The 12,848-nt window shown below is 42.9% G+C and overlaps 2 protein-coding genes across 2 annotated transcripts; both read right to left on the bottom strand.

The window, feature by feature from the left end:
* Positions 1 to 1,593: 1,593 nt before the first annotated feature.
* Positions 1,594 to 2,014, bottom strand: LOC104458694 (rab-like protein 2A). The gene is given in 2 exon segments (XM_010083131.1): positions 1,594 to 1,761; positions 1,763 to 2,014. Coding segments are annotated over 2 exon segments (420 nt in total).
* A 2,140-nt stretch (positions 2,015 to 4,154) lies between these two features.
* On the bottom strand, positions 4,155 to 12,643 carry RSPH3 (radial spoke 3 homolog (Chlamydomonas); the record flags this gene model as incomplete). Its single annotated transcript, XM_010083132.1, has 7 exons — positions 4,155 to 4,447; positions 6,905 to 6,991; positions 8,064 to 8,226; positions 9,257 to 9,460; positions 10,017 to 10,162; positions 11,358 to 11,499; positions 12,556 to 12,643. Coding segments are annotated over 7 exons (1,123 nt in total), but the record flags the coding sequence as incomplete, so codon positions are not given.
* Between the last annotated feature and the right edge of the window lie 205 nt (positions 12,644 to 12,848).

The following is a 12,848-nucleotide window of genomic DNA, read 5'->3' on the forward strand; positions in this document are numbered from 1 at the left end:
CCTCACCTGCACAGGGGATGGTTCATTTCTTCCAAGGAAGGCACCTCACAGCAGGAGGAATTTCCTGCACACCTACTGATGTTGCTTTGTTATCTTGGGGTTTTGCTGCAGACTCGCACCCTGGCATGCCGGGGGGCACGCCAGCAGCTGGTATGTCCCCTCAAGTGACTTGTGGCTGTTCCTTTGTGTCCTGTCACAGGTCATCCTTGTGGAGATGCTTCCACCTTCTCCATAACTCCCCATTTCAGTGATGGAAAACCACAATCGGATCCAGTTGAGCCTTCTCCAGGCTGAACACATCCAGTTCCTGCAGTCTTGCTTCCTAGGGCACGTTCTCCACATTTAACCATCTCTGTGGCCCTCCAGGAGACCCTCTCCAATTTTTCAGAGCCTCTTTTGAATGGGAGAAGACCACAGCTGGGCTCAGCCCTCCACACTGGACCAACAAGAGCCAAACAGAGTAGAATAACAGCATCCCTTGATGTGTTGGTTGTGCTCTTGCTGACACAACCTGGGACATTGTTTGCCTTCACGGCTGCAGGGGGCATTGCTGCCCAGCTCCTCAGCTTGCGGGCCACCAGTCACCCCGAACCCCACTTCAGCAGCACTACACCCCAGCCCGTCCAGCCTAAATCTAAGGCCCTGCTTTTACATCAGGTTGGACCCAATGACCAAGGATCCCAAGATCCCTTCCGACCTAGCTAGACCTTTCAGTGATCCTGTGATTCAGTGTGGTGTGGTTTTGGGAACTGTAGCTAACCTGAGTATTACGTCAATTCTGTTTGAAACAAATACATTTGATTGGTTAATTACCATTAATTAAAATTGCAATGGTTGGCCTGCTGATATTTGCCTACTAAATAATCTTTTAGATGTACTCTGTAATCCATCATACATATGAGCACTTTCCAACATGATCATTTCTTAAAAAGTTACGTTTAAAGTAGATATAATTTTCGATTGCCAAAGCATGATTGAATCACGTTTCCAAATAACTCAAATTTCAAAGTTAGGTCATTTTTAACAGTATATGTTCTCTCGGCAGTGGCTGCAAGATCCAGCTAAGACTCTGATAGATATAAGTAATCTTTCTAGGGCAGTTTCAAACATTATTGCACCAGCCTCTCAGCCACACTTTTTGCCAGAAATCATGAACCCCATGGCAGTCAGCAGCATGGGATATGCCACTACAGGTCACTGTCTAGTTTATTAACTTAAACTTCCAATGCCACTATATGTATGCTAAGTTCTTTAGTGTTTGTTTTCTCCCGTAGGTACCATTAAAGCATTGGGGCAGGGCCCTTCCCTGCAGGTCCAGGAGAGGCTGAGCACTCCTGGCAAGCCTTGCCTTGAAGCAGCGTGCAGTGACTAGCAACCACGTGGATCCTTTTGCCCGTTCCTTGGCCGTGATGTGCGGCAGTAGGGCCAAGCCAAGGAAGTGCACAGTCAGTCTCACACAAGAAGAGGAGAGGACCAGCTGCCCATCACTGGAGCTCTCAAGGCATAAGAAAAATCATGTTCCTCAGTGAAGGCCAGCTCTAACTAGCCACAGAAATCCAGAGCAATGGACAAAACAGACTCAGGGTCTGGGGCTTAGGCAGATGGGGGCTTCTCTTCAGGGCAGCTCTCCTCTTCAGCTGACAAATTCTCACTCTTCTTCTGCCGGTCAAAGCTCTCCAGTTCTCGCATGACCTCATCCATGAAATCTCCAGAATTCTGTTTGTAAGCAACTGCCAGTTTGGTGGCATCATTGAAGAGCCTCCAACATAGTGTTGGTGCCATCTGCAGCAGACACAAAGTAAAAGGGCAAACTGAACTTCCGGGCAAAGTTGAAGCTTTTCTGGGTCACATTCATATCTGCATCAATTTTGTTGGCCACCATGCTGCAAGGAATCTCTGGGCAGAATTCTCTCAGCTCCTTGTACCAGGTGTTTAAGTTCTTGTAGGTGACTTTCCACTGCACATCAAACACCATGACACAAGCATGAGCCTTGTGGTAATAGGATGCGTGCATTATTGTTGTATGTTGATAACCAAGGCCTGGGCAACTTGAAAGTGCCAAATGTTCATGGTGGGGCTGAGGAGGAGTGACCCAACACCAGGCAGTTTGTGACTACAATGATACTGCAATAAAGCAGCATCACAGCGAGACCACCCAAGTGTACTCTGTTGAAGTAAACATGGAGGTAAACTGCTGAGCTGGAGTAATGCTTTGGCTTTTTGCAGAGAAATCAATAGATGGAAACCACGCGGATACAGTCATATTGTAACTAGCTGCTTTTGATAAAAACACACAAAGATAGGAAGCCTCACTGTGTACACACGCTACTGTCTGAGGCTTTTACTGACAGGTACCCAGCCTGGGCAGGACTGGAAGAGGTACCAGCACAACTCCTCCATGCTACAAGTGGTCCTGTGGACACATTTCGATGCCAAAATGAACTTTGTGTCCAGTTTCTGATGGTTCTGGGAGAAAGTGCTCAGAAGCCTGCATCCTGGGTCCTGCACACAGATGTGTTAAGAGTTGCTTATCATCTGAAAAGACGGTTGTGTTTTTCCTCCAGTCTCATTAAAAGGACAGGCTGAAACAGTTCTGCTGAACTTCTTGAAACGGTTCAGCCCAGGGCTGAGACATGGTGTGGAAACACTCAGCAGCTGCAGCCAGAAAGCCTTGAAACCCTCAATGCTCAGAGAAGTTGTGGATGTCCCAGCCCTGGAGGTGTTCAAGGTCAGCTTAGACAGGGCTTTGAGCAACCTGTTCTAGTGAAAGATGTCTCTGTCCATGGCAGGGGGTTTGGACTAGATGATCTTTAAAGGTCCCTTCCAACACAAACCATTCTGTGATTCTACGATCTTAGTGTGGACTATCTTGGGTGACCCTACATGTTATTTTCTCATATTATGAGGAGATTTTGCAAAAGGTCGATGCCTTTGGGGTTTATCGGAGGAGGAAAGTCTAGACAGGTGTCACTAGTTTGCAGTGTCACTAGTGTGCAATGTGCAACAGGCGACATCAGTGTCTTTCTGCGTGTCTCCGCAGCCGGATTGCTGTGAGCTGTCCTGCCCTCTAGTGCCTGCAGTGCCTCAGTTCCCTCTCCTCTCCCCTTGCACACACACTCAAGGGGTGCTGGAGTGAGAGTGGAAACCCCAGGCCTCCCCAGAGCCAGGAAAGGGGATTTGGAGGGGAAGGGCAGCCAGAAGGGTCCCCTTGGGGAGGTGGTTTGCGGGATATGGTGCCCACACTGGGGATCGGCTGGAGTGGCTCCCCCAGCCACCTGCATGCCAGCCCCCTGCATGCCAGCCCCCTGCGTCATGCACAGCCTGCATGCCTGCTGGCATCACCCCAAACAGGTGACAACTATGCCATTATCCAAAATCCCTCCTCCCTTCCTTACTGTTGCTCATGGCTTTCTGCTTCTCCAGTGACCAACGGGATGCCAGGGGTCCCCTCCTCTGCCAACCTGCCCATGTTGGGGCCAAATTCAAGTATAGGGCTGTTTAACTAAAATAGTCCAAGTGATCACCTTCATATTGTAATATTCCAAAACTAAATATTCAAGTCTGTATTTCAATCTTTATGGGAATGATCCATGGAAGTTCTCTAGGTTATGCTACGTCTCCTGTAAATACCGACAAAACAATCATTCAGTAATGAGGAATCCTTAAAACTGACATACAGTGTTCCAAAAATGATCTGAAACATTTACAATTCTCATAAATCATGTCACAAAGCCTTTTTATTTCTCTAGATAAAATTAGCCTGAAGTAATTTACCTGAAGTTGTGACAGAAGTCTCCATCATCACAGGAAAAAAAACAAAAAACAAAAAACAAAAAAACACCAACAATGCAAAATCTTGGTCTTACTGAATTGAGGTAAACTTCCCACTGACTTCAATATCTAAACCAGAGTCTCTTGTGTATCCGGGGATAGAATTTCACTGCCAGAATTTCACTGCCATTCATTGCACTAGTAACCTCTCTCTTGATTCTTACAGCCTGAAATCAGCAATGTCAGCAAACACACTTTAATGCTCTACTGTTGCTCAGACTCATCCTTCAGCACGGCTAGGACACAATACTTGTAAATAGATAGGAATTAATTTCTTCTTACTAAGCCATTCATCTCCATTTACTTGATGACTTGCCTGCTTGTTACTCAGTTTCCAAATCCTCTTGTGTTCCCGCTTGATCAGATTCTTCTAACTGGAAAGAGACGCGACGTGAAGGCTGTTCCTCAGCCACAGGCTGGTCAGTCTCTTCCTCAGCAACAGGCCGGTCAGTTTCTTCTTTCTCTGTGACAGGCTGGTCAGCAGCCTCTGTCTCACCAGCCACCTGGGGTGCTGCACCTGTTGGCCTGGGCTCTTCAGCAGGTGCTTCTGTCTGATCAGATGGAGGTTTATAGCTAAATGCATCTAAGCGTTTTTCAACCACTGTACGAATCAAGGCTGAAAGAGAAAGCCACCATTAACAAACATGGAGCGAAAATCCCTGTAATTTGAGATTATTTTATACATTACTGACCTATAACTTCCTGAAGAGGGAAAAAAATCCCCTGAAATGACACTAAAAATTAAAGAATACTTGAATGAGAAAAAACATTCCAAACTGCTGTAGCCTTGTTCCAACCAAATAAGTGGTTTCCAATGAAAGCGGTGATTTTAAAGGGTTCATCTGCATTGTTTTGTTCACTTTCTCACAGTTGTTCTTCACTTCCAGAGCAGGTCACCCTGCCAGGAAGAAGGACTAGCCATCACAGCGTGATGTTTTTGTCAGTGGGAAATACTGGAACTATGGGAGTCATCAGAAGATTTTCTCTTTCTGAAAACCAGCTGTAAACCATCTATTCTTTATTATTTTTGCTGCTTAGCCTTTGTAAATTTTTCTAAACATTATACCCCTTCCAATGGACACAATAAAAAAAAAATCAACACTCACTTTGATATACATTATTTAAATATGGAAAATACAGGCCAACAATGAAAGAAGAGAGGTGTAACACAGGAAATACAACAATGTACAGGTACTAAAAAGAGCTTCACTGTTAATTCATGGGTTGACTTTAGCAAGTAAAAGAAGGAATGGTTATGTCTGAGAGGACAAACATAACTGCCTTACACTGAAGGTGCTTCCTTTGTAGTTTACAGCTCTTTCATTGGACAGTAACAAAATAAATCCTTTAAGTAGTATCTTCATTCAAAAAGGTTAAAAATGGATCCTTAGAGAGTTTTCCTATGCTTCTGCATTAAGGGGGGAAAGAAGCCACAAACTATCTCAGCTGAGGCTGTGTCTGTCTCTACAAAACTTGGAGAATGCAATTTGCAGTTCCTTTTGCAGAGATTATATTTACTCAACAGTGGGTGATGGGGTATAAGCTAGGAAACAAAAAGGGTAAATAGCAAAACGGGCTGCTGATATTATTCATTGGCCTGCTCTAGGTGCTCTGTGTATGTTAGAACTGGTGCAAGGCCATTATATCTGGTTAAAAAATTAAACAGAAAGATTTAACAGGAATATAAAAAATGTTCTCATCAATACTGTATCCTGCAGCAACATTCTCCTTGGGATGTTTATTCAGTAGTCACATACAATACTTCCTTCTTAAGAGAAAATTCCCTCCCTCCTGAAAAGCTACATGAAGAAGTGATCCTTGAGTGCACATTCGGGCACATGTATCATAGGATAAAATGCCTAACAGACCAGCTGTAATTATCAAATTAATACCCTAACAAAGGATCCTGGTTAAACTGAAAATAAACCCAAAGGAAGCAAACACAATTGTAATTCAAACTCAAAATCACAGCAGGAGGAGAACCATAGGCATGAAAGATGTAATGCAGGCATAAAATGTGGTTTGACCTAGGACCATCACAGTGGACACACATTCATAACAATTTTGTGTTTCTATACAAGACAGAGTTTAGATTGTTCAGGTACTTAAACTACAGCGTCTGAAGACTGACTTAAAAAAAAAAAACAAAAACAACAATTGAATATTTAGCTTAGCCCAAAAGAAGACTGATATTTTAAACTATTTCAAAAACAAGAACATGATTATTGACTGCTGAGGAGGTAAGCCTTTGTTTTGATGAGAAGTGTTGGTGACCTGACTTCTCAGTCAGCCATGGCTTATGATCCTCTTCTCCTTTAACGCAGAATGAATATTAGGAGCTCCATAGCTCAGGGAGCTTACACAAACAAGTTAAGAGACTTTTGTGGTACACTGTGAGGGTGTTTAGACATTGGTACAGGTTGCCCAGAAAAGTTGTGGATGCCCCATCCCTGGAGGTGTTCAAGGCCAGGCTGGATGAGAATTTGAGCAACCTGGGCTCGTGGAAGGTGTCCCTGCCTGGGGCAGGGGGGTTGGAACTAGATGATCTTTAAGGTCCTTTCCAACCCAAACAATTCTATGATTCTATGATATGTGGCTGTAGACAGGATGGGCTTTTCTGCTCCCACTGGCACAATCAGGCACACTACAGAGAACAGCACAGCAACGATGGCTGTGTAACACATGAGAAAGAAAAGTTTTACAGCAGAGAAAAGAATTGGTGTTCTTTAACGATTTTACTCCTGCCAAATGTATTGCATCCCCCAGCATCAACACATCTCAAACAGTTTAAAGCCAGTAGAGAGGACAGTGCAGCATGACTGACACTTCTGTTAGTTCAGCTGAAAATTAATTACCTAGATGTATGTAGTAGTAGTTTTCCAACACTGTAAATGTTTTAATATAGTAAAAAAAACAAACCACAACAAGCCATGGGTACTTGGAGTTCTTGCTAAAGTGACACCTCCTACCTTAACCCACAGCGACCCTGTAAATGTGATATTTGTTCTGACGGGGGAAAAAACAATCAAGAACACCAAGCACCCAGATTACATTCTGGGATTTGGTAACTTACAGTCAAGCATTGTCCTCCCCAGAACCTTCCTCTCTAGTGTTTCTTCCACTTCTGTCATCAGCCACGGAAGGAATTCTGTCTCAATATCTGTAAGAATTTATCAGGAAGAAAGAAAGAAAAAATTTCTTTTTATTAAGGATGAGCAACAGGATCTTGGGGCTGGTTTTCATTTGCTACAATCATTAAGGGATGAACATCCCTGCCAAAAGACACTTGCTTTGCAGGCGCCAGATGAAATCTCTCAGGTGTTGTTTGGTTTCTTATCTCCTGCCACTCTTACTGAGGCTCATCATTATGGACCCAGACCAGAGTCCTCTCAACTGCAGTGATTTTCAAAGGGGTCTGGCACCCTCGAAGGGCTAGCACAGATGAGATACACAGTAATGTCCTAGTGAGATGAAAAGAACTATCCTGAACAAGTCAGGAGAATAACATTTCCTGCCTTGCTTTTCAAAGACATCAGGCTTCTGGCTTGCTGAAAGCATTTATTCCCTCTGACTAAAGAGCTCTTGCTTACCCATGTATTTCTCAAATCATGCTCTTTGTATGCCATGGTCCCAAAGCCTACCCTGTTTGCAAAATACACTCAGCTTCTGCATTTGCTCCGTGACTCATTCTGAAGAGTGTGTAACCATTCCCAAGCTGTGCTCTGTGCACCTGTGTGGGGCCTGGGGAAGTGGGGTGCAGCAAGCTAGCCCATAAGAAATGCCGCTGATTCTAAAAGCCACCAATGTACAACTCTGAAATTATTTTTAGGGCCTGCTTCTAATCGACTAATTTTTCCCTTGCCCTGATGATCATTAAAAGATTCAGAATGACGTACAGGTTTCTTTGCCTGTCCTATCAAAATACATTCAGTTCAATTTGGATCTCTCTCTCTCTGCTTTACCAATCCTAACCATGCATTTATTTCTCTCCAATTCAAAAGCAGCTCTTCCCATTGTCACACTGTCAGATCTTGCTTATTCTTGACTACTAGTATAGATGACCAATAATGCTTCTTTGTGTTAAAAATACGAGTTTGGAAACTGTTTAGCCACAAATGTAGATGACTAAAGTCTTACGACATTATTCTAAATAATAGGCCAATAAGCTATGTTTTACAGTTGGTTTGACCTTTATATTACTCAGTTCACATAATAATAAAAAACATACAAACCTCTTTCTATAGGGTCATAAAAAAATCCACTCTCATGAAGATTGTTGAAGACAGAGGGAATGAGATCGGCTAAGTAACGCTGAGCAAATGCCCGAGCTGCAATTTTCTCTGTGGTCTCTTTCTGTTTCTGCAGCATTTGTTTGTGCTGGAGTTTGCGACGTTGCTGTCAAGGCAATATTGCATATAAAACTTTCAGGCCTTTAGCTGTTATTCCTTTGATCTAGACTTTGAAGAATGATCACAGTGTGAGAGTCATAAATTGCAAAGATAATCAAAAGTACGGATACTTACGGTCTCTACCTGGTATTTGTGGCCTCTAACTTTCAGAAAAACTCCTCATATGAAAGAGTGCTTGAAAGCAAGCTTGTACTCAGTCTATGGAGTACTAAAATTCAAGGACTAGAGGGAAACATGTTCCTTTGGTATACCTTTTCTGATTTTGGCAAGTCTGTAAAGTAAGGGCCTCGCAGCTGGCAAAATGAAACCCTTCTCTGATACCTCAGTATGTGTTGATCTCATGACTCTTTGCTTTATTATTGCAGATCAAGCTGATTGTTGGCCTTGGAATGAGATGAATTTGGGTCAGGATTTCCTGAACTTTCAATCTTTACAATATTATATCTTATTTGATATAAGAAAAGATTAAAACTCAAAGTGGTTCAGGAAAACATTAAAAACTCCAATTATATAAGGTTGATGAATAGTGAGTAATTAAGACTTGCTTTTTCTGTTTATTCCTATTTCCTAGATAGTACTACTATAGCTTAATACTCGGAGATCTTGAGAGGTATGTGTGCATACACGGTAGTGCGTGCACTGTGTTTGAAAGACTAGGGGGTGTCTCTCCTACTTTCAAGCACTGACTATTCATTTAGCAGTTATAAGGAAAAGGCTTGAGTAACAGCTCCACCAGGTACAGAGGAAAATGCTGTTGGGTTTGTCCTCAGGTGTGTGAGTACACCAGGTTACTGGACCATGACTGCTCCAAATAAACACAACAGCAAGGTGCGGCATGACAGCAAATAGCAGAGTACAGCTATATGGCACCAAAATGCTTTGAGGAATATCAAACTTGACAGTACCCTTTTGGGCACATCCAGCTGATTTCACAGGGTGTCTTTCAGTACTGGAAATGGTTTTCCCTTTCCTGATGAGCATTCAGACAGGCCTGTTTTGCTCTTAGTAAGTCCTACCTTCTCCTCTCTGTATCGCCTGTCCTGCTCTTCCAGGCGCTGTACTTCTGCAAGCTCTGCGTTACGCAGCTCTGCATAGGCACGCTGACGTGCCCATAGCTGGGCCAGCTCTTCTTCTTCCATGACTTCCAGCAAAGCTTGCTCAACTGTTTTCCCAATCAACACTTCCAGGATCGGCTTGACTTCAACATCAAAGTCAAACAACTGAGGATGGGAGTCAGGGAGAGAGAGATAAATGACCTTTGATCACAATCGCTCTTAACACCATGGCAAGGAGAAAAGGAGTATGAACAAAGCCCTTGTGCTGAAGGCAGGGCTGAAAAGTGCAGCTGGGGGCCAGTGTGAGCTAAGGCAAGAAGCACGAATGTAGCTGGGGCCTAAGTGATAAGTGGGCTGGAGTGAGACACCACACACCACACCACAGCCATTGCAGGGGCTGCAGGGGAGAACGGAACACTCACCTGGACCCTGTTTCTATGTTCCCAACCCTATCTCAGGTTGGACAACTTCTGCAAGGGACAGCATTTCTCACCAATGTAGTTCTTAACTGAAAGCAGCAGAACCAGCGCACATGGAGAAGCACCTTCCTTAATTTTGCACTTAACCTCAAAGCAGACATTGGAGACTTTTTTTCTGGGGGAGGGGGCATGTTCTGTGAGCCTAAGTTCCTTTCTGTTTCTGCCTCAATTTTATATCATAAATGTGTTTTGCATGGGAGACATGTTTTGACAGCACTTGTGGACCTGACTTTGCTTCATACCTCTCCTTCTTCTATTTGTGTGGCCACATCTTTTCCTGTTTTGGCCGGTATGAAGAACGGAGTAGGTGGTCTGTCCAAAAATGCATCTGTTTGACACTCTGTATCAATCTCTATTATCCGGTCACTAATCTCTTCCAAATACAGTTCTAGAAAGAAAAGCACAACAAGTGATGAAAATTGGATTCTTTTTAACTCTCATCTATTTTTGATGACTCTACAGAGTGAATTATATCCAAAGAGTGCAAGAAAATGTCTTCCATAAAGTTTTTTTAAAAAAAGACACCTCAACTTAAAACATAGATCAGTTCGCTGATAGGCCATCTGATGCCACATTCTTTGTAATGTCAGGTGCACTCATTGCAAGTAATTTCTAAAGGGGCATTTCACTTAGTAGGTTTCAAAAGTCAGAGTCCAGACCATTTCAGCCCACTTTGCAGAATAAACAATTCTTGGTAGAGTCAACAGGACATGACAATTTCAAAAAGTGATAATGATTGTCTGTCTACTAACAAGTAATATAGAGAACATAAATTTTTCTCTGTTTTATGCAGCTAAACAGAACACTGAATCTGTTGTGTTTAAAGAATGATATTCTACTTTTGGCCCCACCAGAAGTGACCTTGAGATAACCACACATCTATAACAGCATGTGCTTGATTTGAATTATAACTCTCTGTCTCCTACTGCAGAGATAAATAGCCTGGCTCAGAAAATAAGGTCTGTGGAGTACTTAAAATTATCTGCAGTAGTCAGTGGGAAGGACACGAGACCAAGACTTCCACACTAGATAGCCTTCTTGTGTGTCCAACAGTATTTGAATAGTGAGAAGCTGCTGTGTGCATTGGAGGTGCTGTAAGGGGTTCAGCGGGGCTGGGGCAGAGGGAATGTTCAAAAACCAAAGACCATGTCTGGTTAGCATGTAACACAGCTGTTTTCCCACTTTGTAAGTCAGTACGCTATGAAATGATTTTCAGCGGCCACAGCAACACATTACACTCACCTCATGATTACTCCACTGCCAAATTTTGGTTTTCCTACAAATAAAATTGTTTTCTCACAAACAGGAGAAATTCTAAAATAGGGTGTGTCCCCCGATTTTTAATAGTAGTTTTATTCTTGCATGTGACTGCACTCTTGAGCAAAATTTTTAAAACCTCTCAATTTTAAGCATATACCAAACTTCTCTGATGATACCGGGAACGGAAAGAATAGAGGAAGACATCTATGATTCTAACCTCTACCCTGTGTGATTCTACCAACTGCATCATCAATTTAGTTAGTGAATATAGATCAGCAAGTTTTTGTTTTCAGATTAATTTGGAAAAAACCCCAGCCTTTTACCTGTCTGCACATGAACGTGCTCTCTGCCTTCCACAGGCTCAGGTGTTCTCAGTTGTATTTGCTCTTTTGCACGCTTTCTGGCTAGTGCTTTTTTCCATGCTTCCCTCTGCTTTTGAATCTCAAGGGGATCAGGTTGGGTAGTCTGAGCAGGGGTGAAGAAGAAAAATAACCACAAAACAGAATACACTTTGTACTTGAAAATTATAATAATTTCCCTCCACAGGAAAATGAATGTTGTTTGATTTTAATACTACAAATCTAGCATTTCGGATTTACTTTTCTTGGTCTTGACTGTAATTTTTCAGTTACCTTAAAAACTGTAGGGCATGAAACTAATAAGGTATGCTAGCTGCCTACAGGCACATACTAATGACACCTCACACTAAGAAGTGGATATTGTATTCAGAACGTTGCTTTGTGACATAAGTATATTAAAATGGCATGTTCTTGCTGACAAGTGAGAGTTACTAGGTAAAGCTCTAAGAAGGTCAAATGCACTTCAGTTATCATATTATCAACAAAATTGCTTGCTAGATAAAAATTATAGGTTCTTTATTGCTGATGAAGCAAAAGAAACCCATACTAACTTTTTAATGCGGTACTCTGTTTATGGATTGAAATGAACATCAGTTTCAAGCTTCTTAAGCAGAACATAGGTGAAATTCACTCTAAGAAACAGCTACTGAACAACATGGGGCTATAATAAAGTATCACTAAAATATTTACTACTGTGTCGGGATAAATAGAATACTTTTGCCTCCACACAAGCAGCTTTTGCATATAGCTGGACCATTTAGGTCTGCTTGTCTAGTAGGATAAGCCAAAGTCTACCCCAAGACTTAAATTTCCCAAGAGCTGCTGTTCTCGCTGATGAGACCTTGCATATGACAACAGATCATGCAGTAAGGACTTGTGCTCAGGATCATTACACTAAAGAAATAAGGAAAAAAATTATCAAGTACTTAACTGGGAAAAACAATCAGAACTACAGAAGTTCACGTGAAACTAAGGACTTTAAAGAAAATCTGAAAACAGTAAGTTTTGCTAGTTTAACTGGAGAGCCCGTGCCTGTGTGAAATATCTAAGAGAAATTACAAACTTGAGCAGTTACAATTATTAATGAAGAACAGCTTTCTCGCCCCATAACTTCATAACTTTTCAACAAAGCTGTAGCACGATGCAGAGAAAAGCCCCATACCGCAGGTATGGCCTGAAGGGCGTAAGTGTTCCCGCGCACCACTCTCCTGTCGTACATGAGGTTGGCATAGCGAACACGCTCCCTCGCCCTGCAACACCAGGCACAGACAGATGGGGTTACACAGCCGCTAGCGCGTTGTGTTCCCACAGCCGCTAGCGCCTCGACAAGCCCGAAGGACTCCGAAAGGCCCCAGGTGCAAGTTCCCCCGAGGGATTCCCCTCTCCCGGGAAGCGTGCCGAGGGAACGGCTGTGAGGAGGAAGGCGAGGAGCCCAGCGGTGCCCGTCCGGGGACA

The sequence above is a fragment of the Pterocles gutturalis genome, unplaced genomic scaffold (genome assembly GCF_000699245.1).
Source record: "Pterocles gutturalis isolate BGI_N339 unplaced genomic scaffold, ASM69924v1 scaffold21220, whole genome shotgun sequence".
NCBI classification, from domain to species: Eukaryota; Metazoa; Chordata; class Aves; order Pterocliformes; family Pteroclidae; genus Pterocles; species Pterocles gutturalis.